The sequence below is a fragment of the Odontesthes bonariensis genome, chromosome 3, assembly GCF_027942865.1.
Source record: "Odontesthes bonariensis isolate fOdoBon6 chromosome 3, fOdoBon6.hap1, whole genome shotgun sequence".
NCBI classification, from domain to species: domain Eukaryota; kingdom Metazoa; phylum Chordata; class Actinopteri; order Atheriniformes; family Atherinopsidae; genus Odontesthes; species Odontesthes bonariensis.
The window spans coordinates 21,474,307-21,491,993 of record NC_134508.1 but is presented as its reverse complement, the minus strand read 5'-3'; the positions used below and the strand labels follow the sequence as shown (position 1 = coordinate 21,491,993).

The 17,687-nt window shown below is 41.6% G+C and overlaps 2 protein-coding genes across 2 annotated transcripts in view; both read left to right on the top strand.

Moving 5' to 3' along the window:
• Window positions 1–5,407, top strand: part of LOC142377139 (guanine nucleotide-binding protein G(i) subunit alpha-2-like) — a 66,214-nt gene extending 60,807 nt beyond the window's left edge. Inside the window, exons 5-9 of the mRNA XM_075460951.1 lie at window positions 446–574; window positions 2,235–2,364; window positions 2,527–2,680; window positions 4,081–4,307; window positions 4,418–5,407. Coding sequence (XP_075317066.1) covers window positions 446–574; window positions 2,235–2,364; window positions 2,527–2,680; window positions 4,081–4,271 — 604 coding nt within the window. The 3' untranslated portion in view covers window positions 4,272–4,307; window positions 4,418–5,407. The remainder of the gene's footprint in view (window positions 1–445; window positions 575–2,234; window positions 2,365–2,526; window positions 2,681–4,080; window positions 4,308–4,417) is intronic.
• Window positions 5,408–10,009: 4,602 nt separating this feature from the next.
• Window positions 10,010–13,248, top strand: LOC142377808 (PAK4-inhibitor inka1-like). The gene is made up of 3 exons (XM_075462126.1): window positions 10,010–10,125; window positions 10,255–10,288; window positions 11,845–13,248. Exons 2-3 carry the CDS (start codon window positions 10,271–10,273, stop codon window positions 12,835–12,837), a joined length of 1,011 nt encoding a protein of 336 aa, XP_075318241.1. The 5' UTR covers window positions 10,010–10,125; window positions 10,255–10,270; the 3' UTR covers window positions 12,838–13,248.
• Window positions 13,249–17,687: the final 4,439 nt, after the last annotated feature.

Sequence of the window (17,687 nt, the reverse complement as noted above, 5' to 3'; positions counted from 1 at the left end):
CCAGAGTTATTCATCACGCGTCATCTGTTTCTCTGACCTAAAGCTGCAAGTAGAATATCATACATAAAAAATGTTCCACATGTGTCCCAGTTACAAAGAGCTTACTCGATTTTGGTCAATTTGTAACTCAAGGCTGTTTTTGTGGCTAATATGGTAAATATAGAAATAATGTAAAGTATCTGTATTTGACAGCCTGATGACTCCGTGATTATATTGTATTGTTATAAGATTAAGAGTCGGTATTTAATCGTTCCACATTTAGTGAGAATGAACCATTCTCTTTAATCATCTTTGTCCTGTTGGAATTTTCAGTGCAAGTGTGAGGAAAAACCAATAACTCTTCATCTTGCTTCTTACCATCGTGACATATCTAAGACTATTTCCCTTTCTGAAACAGACGGCAGTGCTCTGAATCTGTGTTTGAATGTTTGTGTCTGCCCATCAGCTACCTTAATGACCTGGAGAGGATAGCTAAGCCGGACTACATTCCCACACAGCAAGATGTGCTGCGGACCCGCGTCAAGACCACAGGCATCGTGGAAACACATTTCACCTTCAAGGACCTGCATTTCAAGTGAGCCTCTGCCCCCCCGTTTGTCTCACAACAGCTTATCCTCATCTTCTGAAACGCTACGAAAATGTTTGTGAAACTTGATTGTGCAGCTCAGTGTTTAATTTGACCTGCAAAAGAGCCACTTCAGATTGCACAATAACAGCCACATGTTTGATGAGTAAAGACTTAGTTTGACGATCCTCCGGTGACAAAAATTCATCCTCGAGAATGAGCTACACCAAAAAACACATCTTTTATTTTGCTTGAGCATTTTGAAGCATTGCTTTAGCAATTTACATGATAAGTGTGCATCCAAGATGGATGCCATCAAAGCAAAATGGCAAAATTGTCTCATCACGAGGCTTACTCTGTTCACTTTGTTTTAGGAAAAGCTCGCTCATTAAAATCTTAATGAAAGCAGTCGTGGGGGGGGGGCGGCGCATCTTGGGATTTGTGATAAACAGTAATGTCTCTCATTTGAAGATTGTTCCAAAGCAAATGAGAAAAATTGTGTTTTTGTGCTCATCAATCAAGTATTCATACCGGCAATATTTTTATGCCTGTTTTGTCGGCTAATAACAGTTCCTGTTCTGGAAAAGTGATAAATATACAGGTTTTTATTTCTCACATCCTCTGAAGTGTTTCTCATTTCAGCAGCTGATCTGAGGTTAACTTTAGTCCAAAAAATCCAGAGGATCCGTTCCATTACTGTGTGACACGGGGTACTTCAGGCGTGCTCATATTGCTCAGTCTCTGGAAAAAATAAGAAAAAAAATAAGGAAATTGTTAGTGTCGTGCAAACTGATGAACATCAACATTTCTTGTTGAATATTCGACATCTAAAAGCACCAAGTCAGACTTAACTTTAGTCTTTGATCACATTCACAGAAATGAGCGTCACTGTGTGCTCTGGCATGGAAAAAAAATGTTCAGATCTCTGCGGTGACACGGCGCATAAATCTGTGACGGACATAAACCTAACCCAGCCAGAGATGTTTACCTCCTGCAGCCTCTTCAGTGCTGCACTGCGTGATTTCCAGTGTGCGACTTGTGTAAGCAGTGCTGGAGATGAGTGCCGCGTTGAGGTAAACGGTCTGAAGTGTGTCACCGTTACACCGAGCTCTGCTTACTCGGCCTCGAGCTGGTCGTTCTGTGAGAGGGAAAGTGCTGCTGGAATGAGCCAAACTCTGAAAAATGAAAACGGCTTTGTAGGAGAACTGACGTGTGATGAAAAAAGTGTGCCGGTCTAAGATGCCTCAGATGGTCATACGCTTTTCCCCTTAGCTGTCAGCTGATTTTCTCCCTTTTGATACTGGATGAAAAAAAATCTGGTTTGGTGCAGATGAGAATCCTCTCCTCTTGTCCATCTAAGTCTTCTCTATATTCATGAATAAGTCATACAGGATCTTAGAGGGAAAAAAACCTGCCTCTGCCATCCCTAACCTTGTCTTAAGCCCTCCTGTTACCACAGCAACGGCACTCTACTAAAATGCCAGCAAAAGCCAGGGAAATGATGGTGCCTGAGCGGCAGACATCCTGTCCTGAAGACAGGGTTTCAATGGAGCGACCTTGTAGCAGTTTGGATGGTCTGTCAGTTTGAAAAAGGGTTGTTTCTTCTACGCCCAGGCCCATCTGTTGTCTCATTAAAAACAACATTCTTACATTGCGTGCTTCCGTGCAGGATGTTTGATGTTGGAGGCCAGCGGTCAGAAAGGAAGAAGTGGATCCACTGCTTTGAGGGAGTCACAGCCATCATCTTCTGTGTGGCCATGAGTGCTTATGACCTGGTCCTGGCAGAGGATGAGGAGATGGTGAGTGAAGCTTCTCTCTTAGATTTCAAACAATTTCTTCACTTGAATTTCCATTGAAAAGGTTTACATGGGAGGGGGTGGGCAGACTTATTGCCTTTCTGTGGCCTTACTTTGCTCTCTAATAATCTCTTCATCTGCACATTTGTGCCCGTCCAAACCCAGAACCGGATGCACGAGAGCATGAAGCTGTTCGACTCCATCTGCAACAACAAGTGGTTCATAGAGACGTCCATCATCCTGTTCCTCAACAAGAAGGACCTGTTTGAGCAGAAGATCGCCCACAGCCCTCTGACCATCTGCTTCCCCGAGTACTCTGGTATGAAAAGTGCAACACAGACCCACAGAGCTTCTCTCAACTACCTTAACAATGCAGAATCATTTTGAAAACTCTGTGTAAAACAATTGATATGTATTTTGTACTCGTCACGCCACAGAAAAACCTTCAGTTCCGAGTACGTGTGTTGCTGCCCACCATTTGCAGTACAGATTCTTCAGCTTGGATTTTCACTCTGCTTTTTCATCTCGTCATACTTAGAATATTTAATCAAGAAACAGGAGCTGTTCTTGAGCTTCTGGCGTACAGGGAAGATGCATAACTTGATATTGTTGGCTAGTTGGTAAATTGCTGGCCTCCGGTATTTCTACTGTTATAGTGTTGAGGTGAGGTCATGCTGGGTGAGGTCATATAAAGTGTGAGAACTCTGTCAGTGAGCAAAGTTAGGCTAATCTCTGGCCCACCCAGAAGAAATCTGGAGAGCAAAAATGTTAAAAACCCGCTTTGAGTGTTTACCTCCACATTACAATGCCACATAATTCACTCTTTTTTTCCATAACTTTGGCCTTAATTTGTTTTTATGAAGCTTTTAGAAGCAAGACTCTGAATTGGAGCTTGAAATATGTTAAATATCGACAGTAGTGTGTTAAACTTTCGCCTTCTCTCCTAAAACGAGACCAAAGTTTTAGGCCCCTAGTTTGTACCTCTTTTGGTTTAGCACTCTTATTAAGTCTCACAAATGAGCAGTTCTTTGATTCCCTGGCAGTCTCTTGGAAAAACCCAAAGGTTCTACTCCAACCAACTCCTGCTGTTCTGAAAGTTTTTCCAAAACTTCTAAACATCTGGTGTTAATGGAGGATTTACCTCTGTTACCAAGGTGCTGTCCAGGCAGCTGCAAATGGATGACATCAACACATTTGTTATGTAGAAATATGAAATTATATTGAAAGTGAACATCAACAGAGACAAATATAAGTGATCATTAGTGTAAGGACTGGTAGATGTAATGAATGTGAGAAAGATGTGTTGTATGATGTGGCTTTTTTGGCTTTTTTTCTCATATTTTTGTGTCTGGATAGTTTCAGAAGTCTGGCGGTTTGGGACATACTCTTCTATTTTGTCTTTGGCTTTGAGCATTTTTCAGTCGTCACCTGGTATTTTTTTTTTTTTTTTTTTTTTCATGGAAAATGAGGCTTTCTCTGTGGCTCAGATGGAATAGTAGCCTACCGCTACAAAGAGATGCAAACTGTTGCCAGGAAAATTCCCGCATACTGATCCAGCACTGAGGAAAACAACTGGACCCGCTGAAATGAGTTTAATTGGTTGAGAAAGAATGCAACTGTCTCGCCGTATCAGACGACTGCTTTTACACGAGTTTTGCAGAGCGACGAAGCTCGTCTGAGATTTTTATTCATTTATTCCCCCCCACCCCCGTTTCTCAGGTCCCAACAAGTACGAGGAGGCCCAAGCTTACATCCAGACCAAATTCGAGGACCTGAACAAGAAGAAGGGCAGCAAGGAGATATACCCCCACTTCACGTGCGCCACTGACACCAAGAACGTGCAGTTCGTGTTCGACGCCGTCACCGACGTCATCATCAAGAACAACCTGAAGGACTGCGGCCTGTTCTAAAAAAAAAAAAAAAAGGAAGTCCAAGAAAGAGTCAAGGTGAGCGGAAAGAATGGACTCAAAGGGGCTCGGACCTTCTCGTGGGTCGCGCAATGAAGCCTGTAAGAAATGACTGACTTGTGCGTTTGTTCTTGTCTGTGTCGTTGTAGATTACTTGAACAGTTCTGACGACCATAGAGACGGGGGAATATACATACATCAAGAATGACTGCACTGTCCCACCACGATTCCTGCTTCGATCTGCTTTTTATAAAGACACCTAAGAGACTGTAAACCTGACGGGCGTTGCAGATTTTCTTCTACCGCTGATCCAGTCGCTCGTATTGTTGTATTTGGGCTATGACCACAAAAAATCAACATGAATTCTATTTTTGTTCTCTTGTTTTTGTTCTTCTTGTTCTTTTTTTCTTTTTTTTTTTTTCAATTACTAGAGGAGGGAAAGGCAAAAACGTTTTTATATAAATGCATACATGTTACTTTTAGAGATTCTGATGTGCAAATGATTACACTTTTAATCACACGAGACATATTTTTTAAGAGATGAAGCACAGGCACGGACTTATAATACGATTGATAAAAGGAAAGTGCTTTTTTTTTTCTTTTTTTTTTTTTTATTAAATAATGTTTACATCAGTTCATCATTCATAGCCTAACCATATATTACTCTGCATGACTCCCCATGACAAATATTAGCTGTGTAATCTGCACAAATTATCTAACATTCCTACAAAATGATGGAAAAGGAGAAAAAAAAATGAAAACAAATTAAAGAAAATTGAAAAAGAAAAAATGGCTTCACCTGCAGGGGGAAATTATGGCAAAAATTCTAACATATATTTAAAGTATGTATGTACCTAACATCTATCACTTTTTATAGTACCTTTTCTCTGTCTATTGCAGTATGTTTGTGCCTTTTACTTTTGTTTACAGCCAGTTCCTATATATATGCTTTCAGTACTGTTTGACCTACCGTGCGCCTATATTTTCCTTCCATTTTCCTGCCTAGCACCTATGAATATATAGTGATTATTAATGAGAGACAAAATCTAATTGAGAAAAAGGTTAGTGTTTTTGGTAAATAATAAAATGCTTTAAAAGTCCTATATGATTTAATTTAAATAAAAGTAGACATCACTTGACTCTTGCATAATGTTTTCTTCTGTCTTGTCACGTGTATATTTTCCCACAAAAGTATGTTGTTGTTTTTTTTAATTTTTATTATGTCAGTTGTTATCTGAACAGTTGGATTGATTTCCCATGTCATCGTGACAAAAATAGATGCACACAAACAGCTTTGACACTGGTCAGAATTGCACCGCTGTGGCCGATTTTTACTGTAGTCATTTAGCGTCGTGAAAGCAAGTGAAGGGACGCTGTTGACACACGGAATCGAGAAACTCTGCTGTGGGTTTTTCTTGAATGCTTTCAGGTCGGTGTCATTATGTCTTCTGCCAGGGAAGAAAGGGAAAAATCTTGAATTAACAGCAGTGACATAAGAGACACTCACTAGCTGGTCACAGATGGGAATTTTCACCGATCTTAAAAAATAAATAAAATAAAAACGAACACAGCGGTTTCAACAGATGCTATATATAGTTGATTTTACACTACATCACCTGACATCTGTTGATTATTTTGTCACTGTTTTATCAAACAAAGAACGTTGGTGTTGCTCTGCGTCATCTGTGACTCAAAACTCTACAGATCTAACCCCAAAATGCCAACTGAAGCAGCCAAAATGAACTAATAAGATTCTCAAGAGATGTTGGAAGGGTGCCTGCCCGTATAAATGACTAACTTTGATAGGCACACCTCTAAACATGCTTAAGCTGCCATTTAAATTAATGTTTTTATTTTGATTTGCTAACATTGTAGAACTAAGCTGCACGGGTTAGGCTATGGGATGGTTCATTTTGAAAAATCATATTTCCATAGTTCTTTAAAAGCCTGACTCGCCTCTCTTTAACTTTTTTTTTTTTTAATGTGCAAATGTAATGCCCAACTGTACGCTATGAAACAAGTCTGATGTTTGTTTTAAGTTCTGAAAAGTGACCTGACCTCTCCTTCAGGATTTCTCCTCGACTCTCCAGAGCGTCCTGATGTCTGCTGCAGGTGAGACACTAACTGCTCATAAATACTTCACACAACCTTTCTAGGGCTTTTTATGCCTTTAATGGACAGGACAGCTCAAGAGAGAGGGGGAAGACATGCAGCAAAGGGCCGTCCGGCGCGGGACTCGAACTGGGGCCAGCTGCAGCGAGGACTGTAGCCTCTGTACATGAGGTGTCTGCTTAACCCACTACGCCACCGACCACACCACACACAACCTTTCTTCGGGATAAAAAAAAAATAATCCCTATAAATTCACACCAACTGAGCCACCTTTCCCCCTTGAATCAAAGCAGAAACGTAATAATACAACAGTCAGAAGGTACACATTCGTGTTCATCTACTCGTCAACATTGGCTACTAATCCACTGGTCAACCTAGATGAACAGCACCACCTCTGGAGTGCCTGTTTTGTGTCATTAACTCCTCGTTTTACTGCTCTTTCCACTTGAAAAATAAGGGTGTTTTATTCCTTTGGTTCGATGGTTAAAGACTTGTAATAAAGCCTGCTTTTGATTCTTGGAAAACTCATGCTGCCACAACACAGATATCTGCAGAGTGACACCGCCACCTGGTGGACATTTAATGTGTGTCATTGACTTTTTCATCAACAAATATTTGTTCCATCTTTACTCCTCATCTGCTTGAATTTTCTCTGACAGAGCTGCTGAGCGGCCTTCATATGTGCAACTCATTTAAAACTTTTTGAGAAGTTTGGTTTGTTTAATGAAATAATGTGAGAATAGGTTGGAGGAACATCTTTCTATCGGTGTCCAGGCACCGATACACAGTGACTGTGAGGAAGATATTTTGACAAGACTTTTTTTTTTTTTTTAGGTTTCTTATATTCATGATTTATGTTTAAGACCAATGTGAAAGATCTTTTCACAAAAAGAATTTGCAGAGTTGCACATATCCCCACTGTTACAGTGTGCTTTATGTCTCATTTGGACCCGGCAACAAATCAAGTATCAAGCGGGCCTTCATTAACAATGCTAATTAATGATGTTCAGCTTAATGCTCCAAACCTTCCCCAGACACAGCCTACCTTCCCCCCTTTTAGATATCCCCCACACAAATGATGTTCTGAGACTGATGAGGAACAAATGATGGTGAACAGAACACAACTGCACACACACACACACACACACACACCTGCTGTTAGTTGAGCTTAATTTATTCAGTAAGATTTTCAAAAAGGTGTTCATGTGGAAAAGTGTGCATGTTCTCTGTAGCTTCTGCAAGCATAAATGAGAACAAAATTGTAAAAGTCTGTGGCACGTTATTCATCTGGCATCTAGACCCAATGTGTACACGGAAGTGTGTCATTCGTGACTTTGTTGACACGGATGAATAGGTTGACCCGCTAAAGGCCTCGAGCTACCTATTCAGTCTATTTTTCAGAACATGCTCATCTATCAGTTATCCGCTTACAGTTAGCTCCAACACTTCATCCGTCAGATTTTTATTCTTTGATTCGTAGTTAACCGACCTGATGAGTTTTTTGGTTGTTTTTTTTTTATCAGGGCTCAGAGTTGACTGGTTTTGCTGAGAAACCTTCTGTCTTTGTCTGTGGTTTTTAACCAAACCAGATGATCCAATCAGTGGCTGCGGCTGCTCTTTACCCAAAACGGCTTCTCTAGAGGGCGCTGCAACTCAACGTCTGAACGCTGTGGCACTACAGCAGCTCAGCCCACCAGTGTAAGATTTCAGTTTTCTGTGTATCTAACAGTAAAACAGGGATGTTAGGCTTTCAGACATTTACATTTCTTAAATTGTGGAAAGAAGATGGTGGGTTTTTGGTATGCTGAGATGGATTTAAACCATCTTTGATGAAGACTTTTGAAGGATTTTTGATAGTTAAAAGATGAAGTGGCACAGTTTAGAATCAAAGCTACAATTAGTTTTCAAAGTAACAGGGAACACATTACTTAAATCTAGAAACAAGGGACATGTGTTTAACATTTAAGGACATATCGAAGGACACACGAATGATGTCTTTTTTTTGGGGGGGGGGGGTTAATAATCTGATGGCATTTGTCAACCGAAAACTCACCACCAGTATTATTATGGAGAAGGGAATGAACAGGCTCTGACCTTAAATTACACTGATTTGTTCAAGTACCAACTTGTAAAATAATGAAACGCATTAAGGCTTCAGGAGAGCAACGGAGGAGCATATCGAAAAATTGTGTTAGGGCCGCTGGACTGGAGTGGAGAGCTATTGGTGTACGAATGCTTAATGGTGCCTCCTTTTTATGCAGACAGAAGGTTCGTGTGACAGAAACAATAGACTGCCCTTTGTCAGATGACTGTTTGCTCTGGATGGTAGTTTTATAGTGAAGCTTATTCTTATTGGTATGCAACACAAATGATAAAAGCACCCAATGTGCAGAAAAGTCCAAATGGAAAAGCAGTTTGATGGACCTGCACTGCACCGTTTCAGAGAAAGTAAGTGCTGAGACACTTAGAAGACCCTTAAATTATAACGTGAAAGGTTTTATTTGACATGTTCATCTATGTTGATGTCCACATTGGTTCAGCAGGTTGGGACATGTCACAGGTACTTGTATGCTAATGCTGGACTTGATGTGAAGACATATCTGCGCCTAAACAGTAGGCCGTCAGAGCTGGATTACTCCCAAACAGCGCAGGACTAAAGCATTCCTCTTGATCCCATCAGATTTGCATAAACATTCACTCTCTGAATAGTGTGAATGGAAAGTGGAGCACCGAAACGACTGCCGGGGTTACAGGCTCAGTGTCATTTATGGTGCAGATTGTAACATTTACATTTGGGCATTTTGTTGACACTCTGATCCAGTGATGAACAATCAGCCATGAGCAGGACTGATGGTTCAATCTGCTAGAGTTGCAAGCAGACAAAAAGAGTGTCAAGGTTTAGAAATAAGCACGTTAAGCTGAGGAAAATAATCTAAAAAGGGAAAATTGTACACTAAATGTGCTGCATTTTAACACAGGTTTAGATAAGCAGCAGTGCATCATGATGGGATTAAAAGAAATACAGGGAGGCATTTTATTCACTGCAAAAATTCACTGATGTCAGCATTTTGAATGAGAATATTCGCCGCTTTTTAAACTGAATATCCAATAAAACTCTATTTGAAATTGTAAGTTGAGCATCTTAAATTTAATTAACAGCTGGAGATACATCACACAGCAGTGAGATGCAAATCTATGGGGCGCTGATTTCATGATATTTACTGGTCTTTATCTTTGAACAGATACCATCTTATGGAGTAAAATTCATCTTAAAGACACTTTCTGCAGACAACTCTCCCTCATGCACCCTGTCACCTGACTGAATCACATTGATCTGAGGAGGTAATCCTTATGAGATGTTTCGCACTCATTCCCACCAGCAGGAAAACAAATTCGGTTTCTTCAAATGAGGAAAAAAAAAATAGCCTTAGGTTATAATTAGGAGGGTATACTGTATATATCTGCATGTTTTTGCAGTAAAAAGGGCTGCACAAAGAGCTGCTACGTTTGCAAATGTGCTCTGAGCGTCCTGTGCGCTGATTGGTTCATTCAGACAGCACTCGCTGTTGACTGGCCGCTGAGCGCGGAGCTGAAAAAGCAGCGAACAGCGCTGAAGTTTCCACTCCGCACATCAGCCTCAGCTCACGCGGTCTGAGCCGGGAGGACTTCTGAGCAGTTCTGTCACACCTCAAACGAACCGAGACTTTTCCCGACGACTTTTTGAACGGAGAGTGTCACATTACAAGTGAGTGTGGTGTTGCGCTCTCGTGGAATGTATTTGATATGATGAGTATTATGCTGTTGTGGTTTCTTTTGGAGGAACTATTACTGATTGGTTCTTTATTGTAAATCTGGTCCATCATTTGTTTTGCAGGAATTGAGAATTCCAGATGAAAAGAAAAGAGATGGTGAGTTTCCTTTCTGTTACTTTCTGAATCTTTTTTACTTCTTTCTTTAAAAAAAAAATCTAGATTTGATTACTTTTATAAGTTATCACATTAACAAGCAGTTGTATCAGGGACTTTTAACACCGCATTTTGTGTTTCTCCGGATCACAAAATAAAATGTAAACACTGAACTCAGTTGAGTTTATTTTGTACATCAGCAGTCTGGTAGTCTTGATTCAGCATATGGGGTCAACATCTGCCACAGCTCTGCAGCAGGAGGCTGAGCAGCCAGTGATGCTCAGATGCCTTTTCACCTGTTAATAATCTTCTGTAGTTTCTGGATATGCTTAACAATGAAATGGGGACACAACTTTATTTCTTTATTTTTTACGAGAATCTTAAAATCTGTGATCTTTACGATGAAACATGTTGTAGTTTTGAGCTGTAGGCTTGATACGTTTCCCACTTTGTTTTTCCACAACATTGCCCCTCAGGTACAAGATCTTGCAACATCTGACAGAGTTTGGTCTTTTTTTTTTTTTTCATGGACAGTGCAGACTCAGTGAAGAAGAGGGCACAATTCAAGTTTGAAGGATAGGAGTGTGCTGTTATGTTGTTTGGTGCTGGATGAGCTTGCGTTGTGTTCAGGTGCCTTGCTGTGCTGGTCGTGCTTACATATCTCTTGTTATGGCAGTGCCACACATAGCTGGAGGTCTCAAGCACAGTCTGGGAGTTACAGTTTTGCTGTTTTATAAATGACCTACAGCCACATGGAAAGGCAGTACATAAAGCACATAGTACGCTGTAGACTGAAGCTGTAAAAGGTCAGAATAACTTGCTTTAATGAGAAAGTGAGACCATGTGTTCCTTTCCTGTTCAGTCCTACTCTTAAACTTTCTCACATACGCTGTCACATGATCTCTTATTCCCCTGTTTGAGTTTGAGAGTGAAGCGCCGTCGCTCACTGGCTGCTTCTGACCAATCAGGAATTGTGAGTCGTAGAGGAAACGGGAGTATTATATTCCCCCTGAGTGTGGCTGGTGAATTTCATGCTGCACCCTTAAAGAGGCAGGACCCCGGGAGCTAAATTAGGATTCCACAAGACCCCACTTTCTCCTTGATGTACTGCAGATGTCTTTGCTTTGAATTTGTCTCGCTGTAGATAAATAGTTCAGGTTTGGCATGAACACAAATCCACAAATTCTGGTATAACGACACGTGTCTGGTCTTTTCAATTGAATCCCTTCTGTGTCAATGAATATAGGGCGTTCACGTCAGTTGTTGGTGTGGCTGAATAAATTAACGGACAGATAAATATGTTTTGTGTTGAGATCTGCTTGTTGAACAACAACAGGTAAGCTGACCTGCAAGATTACAACAAAAGAAAAGGTGTTCTTTCATTGGTTGGAACTTGCACCAAACAAGCCTGAGCGTGCCCACAAAGCAGTCCTTGTGATCTCTTGTTATTCATAACTCCTTTCTGCAATAGTTGACTAGAAAGGCGTAGCAATTTATAGTCATCTGACTTTGTAAGCTTTATTCACCATTTGATGAGTCTTCCTCTCTTGTCTCCTCAGCTTTGCTTACGTGACTCAGGTGACTGCTTACGGGAGCAGATGCAGTACATGATGAGGTCCCTGCAAGATCTGAAGCAGCTGCGGAAAACCTGCCCTGCAGCCAGGCAACCCCTCGGCCCACTCAGTCAGCTCCCAGCCTTAGCACGCCACTCCGCAGTGGCTCGTGCTTGTCAGCAGCGAGCGCTGCGGCGAGAACAGCATGTACGCCTGCGGATGTCCGAAGCCAGCACGGCCAGCACCTACGACTCTGCCTGCTGCTTGGCGAGTCCTCTGGAAGAGGAAGATGAGGAAGATGACTCAATCAGCCAACTGGGCCTTAGCCTCAGACTGGGCCTGCAGTCTCCCAGCAGTCAGAAGAGTTTGGAGTTTGATTCAGGCTACTCTGAGGCGTCCTGGCAGGACGACGGGGTGGTTCTCAGGAGGACGAGGAACGTACGTGTGTCCTCCTCAGCCTGCCTGCGCACAAACAGAGCGCAGAGTGGACGTATTCGACCCAAATCCACATCTGACGCCTGTCTAGAGAGGTGGACTTCGTTTGAGGTCTGTGACCCAGAGGACTGGACAAACTCCTTGTTGACCAGAGGACGCAACCGGCAACCTCTAGTTCTGGGTGACAACAGCTTTGCGGACCTCATACAGAACTGGATGGACTTGCCAGATTGTCCTGAACCCACTGAACTTAAGCCAAATTCAAGACAGAGACTGGGAAGAGGCTTCTTTGTCAACATGAGGAGGAAACTGTTTGGCTTTTCTAAGAGTGTGGAAGACAGAGTGAGGATGAGATCCACAGACGGGTCTCATCTCAACAGAGCTGCTAATGCTCCCAAACGTCTGTCCTGTCCTGTTGTGGCATCACAAGCTAAAGTCCCCTTCTTTCACCAGTCCCACTCAGGCATTAACCAGCTAGACGCAGACTTCTCCCACTTTGCCGCTCTCATGAAGTCAGGCAGCCGACAGCCAATAATATGCAAAGATATCATTGGCTACATCTGACACAACTTCACGTAAAGCCATGACTGGACAATCCTCAGAGTCACTTTATTTTTTATATGACTGTTTTTTTCCCCATGTTTTATTTGCTGTGACTGAGCAAATGGAAATAAAGATGTTCTCATGATTTATACTCTCCATACTGCTATTTATGTTTTTTTTTTCCACATTTTGCATTTTACAAAGAAAATGTGTTGGCTGATATCATTTTGAATCCCCAGAGTTATTGGAACACACTTTTTATGCGAATTAAGCATCCAGCGCAGTCATCTGAGCTTCACAGGCTCCCCGCCGCCTCACAGTGATGAAAGGAGGCTTTTGCCGTCTGAATGTGGGTTCACCATGTTTTGATGAGAAATTTAACACTCTGGGTTGTGTATTATGGAGTTTTGTAGCTGCATGGCTCAGCTTAACTGATGCTTAATAAAATATATTAATTGAAAACATGATGACAGATGTGCAGACTTTTAGATTTTGTGTTGTCCATTTTTAGAATACATTTAGTTCAGTGTGGGATTCGGTGTTCCCATGAAAAGTTCTGCTCTGGCTCAGGAGAAAGTGTAATCCTTTAAGAAGGACAAGAAAACTATTTACAGGCCAGAACCCAGAGGCTGTGTCAACACAGAGTGCTGAGTGTCCGATGAGGTAATTCTCCATGTGTCTGTGCAGTTAGAGGTGAAGAGAAGCACAGCAGCTGGTTGCAGATGGAGCAGAGGTTTACTCTCCTGTTTGCCTTGTGAGGCGTGACGTCTTGTTAACAGCTCCCAGCCTCATTTAACCTGCTCGATGCTCTTGTTATGGAACCAACTCAACCACACACGTTCGTTAATGGTCCAATTAATTCCGGGCTCGCCACGGATAGAACACAGTGGCACGTGCACCGAGATAAGCTAATGATCACTTCACCTTTGCCTTTACAAATTCACTTTGTTCATTAATTCAGTGGGAAAATATCACTGGACAGTATAAAGATAAAGCAGGGATTTCCCATGCTCCCTGCTGCAGCAAGCCTCACCAATCATGCCTGCTATCAAGTATAAAAGATGTTCGAAAAGAGAGATGGTCCTCTCCTGGTGTCATTTGTCTAAGGCATGTTTTCTGAGGCACACTGCTGAGCATCCAGCTGGAATGTAATGAACTCCTCAAAGGACAGAGTAACAACACTCACATGACACTGAGCGTTTAACAGTGTTAACATCCCTGTTCTTAATGTGATATTATGCATTTTGCAGCCCTCATACTTTTACTCCCTCTGTGAAATGCAAGCCACGGGTTGTGAATAAAAAAAGGGGAGCTAAATGTTAGACTTGATCCCCTGATGATGTCAGGTGACTTTAACCAAAGTAGAGCTCTGAACACTTACTGCAGATATGAACTCTTGAAAACCATCTGGGGACTTACTGCTGCTCACAAACACATTCCATGCTGGGCCACCGCTTCATTCTTCTCATGATAAAAATCTGTGTCATTCATCAGGTCACCCGAGGACAAGAGTGTGCGACATGTCATACTTGTGGTCCACCCAAACAACTGAAATCCCTGATAAAGGCGTAACTACTGTGAGTTAGAAAGCTTTCACTGCTGGCGTCTGTGAGCTTTGTCCCTTTTGCTACTTTAGTTGATTTCAAAATGGCTTAAGAGTACAGTTTGTTCACTAATGCAAAGTATTTTTGAAATAGACTTACTTCGAGAACTATAAACAATGAAGGATGTCCCGCCTACTTCCACCAGACAGCATAAATAGCATTCACGACACTGATCGAGAGCAGATCTGTTAAAGAATCACAAACTTACTGGGTGGCCCAGTCAAACACAGCAGCATGTCTTCTGTTAATTAGAAGTTTAGCTCTGGATTTGATTCACACTCCCCACAGGTGGGTCTGTGAGCACGAACTGGTGCTTACTCATTTCACCTTCGATGTAATTATCCCTCTGTGAATTAAAAGAAGTAAATGGACTTTGTGTAAAATTTTGGCAAACTCGGAAGCTCTGTTGTTCTTCTTTGTTGACAGACACCAGCTCTGATTCGGGTTCTGACCTGCGAGACTATGGTGTTACTTTCACTGGAGTCTATACTCAGGATAATTGCATGGCACACTTAGAAAAGACTTTACATACTGTAGATCTCGGCTGACAGCTTCAGACATCATCTTGTAGACTTTGATGACCACACCAGCGCTCACCCCGCAGGATGCTGGCTGCACTCACTCAACTGGCCTGGTGAAATGTCGCATCACATGTTTATTTGAGGATTTTTTTTCTTCTTCTTAACGTTAAACTATTCCTCATCATGACTGCTTACTGCACTCATGTCAGTTAATAGGAGAGAGGGACAAGTGCTCAGGTGAAAATGAGTGGATGATGAACAAAAAGTGGTTGAAAGTGGTCAGAAGTTGAGAAATAACCACGGGTTGTGACGCTCTTTGTTGGGGAAATTAAAGCTCAACAATTTTACCTCAACAGAACTGCTTGATTGGCCTGTTGAACACTCAGATGAATAGAAGCCATTGGTGAGCCATGTGACCCTTATTTGCTTTTATGATGTTTTATGATGTAATAAAAAGACCTTGTGACTTTCTGTATTGCAAAAACCATGAGGGACGCCTTTGTCTTTCCAGCTTTTACATCAAAGAACTGCTGACTCTGATTACATAGATCCACAGTTCATTCAACACATTGTGAAACAGTGTAACTTGAAAATTCCAATTGAAAGGCTTCATGTGATGTTTTAGTCTTTTTCTGGGAGCAGCTTGGCAGCATGCGATGCTTCCCGAGAAGGCATGTTTCCATTTGAGAAGCAAGCTGCAGGAGTGGGTAAAATAAGTGGCAAAAAATGCAGCTGTTCAACCACAACCAGTAGATGATGAGATATCAGGTTACAAACAGGGAACGTATGAGATTTACATTTGATTCTAGATTGTTACCGACGAACTGACTCACTGTGGTGGTTGCGTAACTCTGAGTTTCAGGGATCCATCCAAACTGAAAGTGCATCATCATCCACAGATGATGACAGACTGTTAAATTGTGTAATGGTATTTCTGCGCTGGCTTCTTTAAAGAAACGGCTCCGAAACTGTGTGAACTTTAAAAGACTTGAGTTGTGTCTTGGACCGGTGCCCAGCAGCATTTGGCTTCTATATCTGTCAAAGAAGCAGATGGTGATTAAAAGTCTGTCTGCTGCACGGCCAGGAAAATGTTCTGTCACAGACAGATTGAGTATCAGTTTACCGAAGGGGGACTCCTCTCATGACTGCGGAGACATGTACCCCCATATGCAGCCTCTTCCTATTAACCTATTAAGACTGGGACAGGAAGGGAAGAGTGGGGGTGCTCAGTCTGACAAAGACTGGATGTGATTGATGTTCTTTTTTTATTTTTCTTTCTGCCTTTTTTTTGGCCATGAAATGTCTGAGTAAATAAAACCAGAAGAGTTGAGTTATTTGTTGCACCTTCTCTGCTCTTAGTAACTACAGACAACGTTATAATCCGGACATAACTGAGAATAAGCCGTTATATCACTACTTTCCTTGTTTTGATAGTTGGATAGATGCAAACATTTACCTTACTGACTTCAAAGTGTGTGTCTGATACTAAACTTATCAAAAGTCACTTGGTTGTTCTTCATGATCAGGGCCTTTCATTCATGAGACATGTGTTCATTTCTCATTTATAGTTAAACTGACCCCCAACTGGAGAATTCTATTATGGTCCCTGATGTTCTTTCTGACTGCAGCTGGAACACGGGGGAATCAGGAAATCATCAGACAAGCTTTATTTGGAAATCACACAGCTGTTTTTTCTTTTTCTGCTTACTATAAACTGGACTGTTAGGTTCATGGGAATCATAACAGTTGAGATGACACAGGCAAAATATCCCAGGAGTCTTTTGCTTTGGTTCTCATGGCCAAACAGGGCCCCTCAGGTCAGACCCCACTTCCTCTGTTCAGTACAACACATGGCTTTACGAGCAAAACCCACAACCCCATAATATAAATAAAACTGCCTCATTAGAAGCTGAAAATGCAAACTGTTAGGTGCTAATGTCAAGAGTAGCTGGTTGATCGATTTTTGTAAAATGAGGGAAAGTAGTTTTATCTGCATCAAATTTGCACTGAGACAATAATTTATACAACTGCATCGAAGAGAAGAGACAAACATTATGGAACACAATCATGCAATTGCAAAATATCATTTTGTATTCCAGTTCCACCTCTTTTTGGGAGCAAATAAAAAAATCTAATCATCACGTAAAAGATATTTATGACGCACTGTGTGCTGTCCATGTACGTCTGATTCTTCACATACACGCTCGAATGAAGGTTTGTTTTCCTACCATGAGGCTATTCTCTAGAATGTGGCGAATTTTCTTTGCCATTTCTTCTTAGTTTAAATTAGCTGTGCCTGTGAGTGTGGACCTGCCTGAGCTTGTGGTTGTTCACACACACATTTGGCACAGTGACATGATCGCGGGCCTCTGAAAGAACCTGCGGTAAGCACATTCACCAAACCTGCAAACGTGACTTCTCCCCTTTCTGCCGTGGAAAAACTGAGAAAAGGGCCGCAGTAAAGTAGATGGAAAAAACATCAGTCCCCTCCGGAGACTGTTTTATTTTTTTCGAATACTTTAGCCTCACTTTTCGGTGATTCAGTCAAGCAGCCATTTCTCCTTTAATCGAGACAGGGCCTGCAAGGTTTCCTGCAAAATGAAATTGGCACAAAGGATGACACTTTTCATTGCTGCTTCTATTCATATAGATCACAGAAGACTTTAAAACGTTTAACTCTACTATCTTGCAGAGCTGCGAAGGTTTGAAAAGAGCACCAATAAAAAAATACAAAGAAGACTTTCCA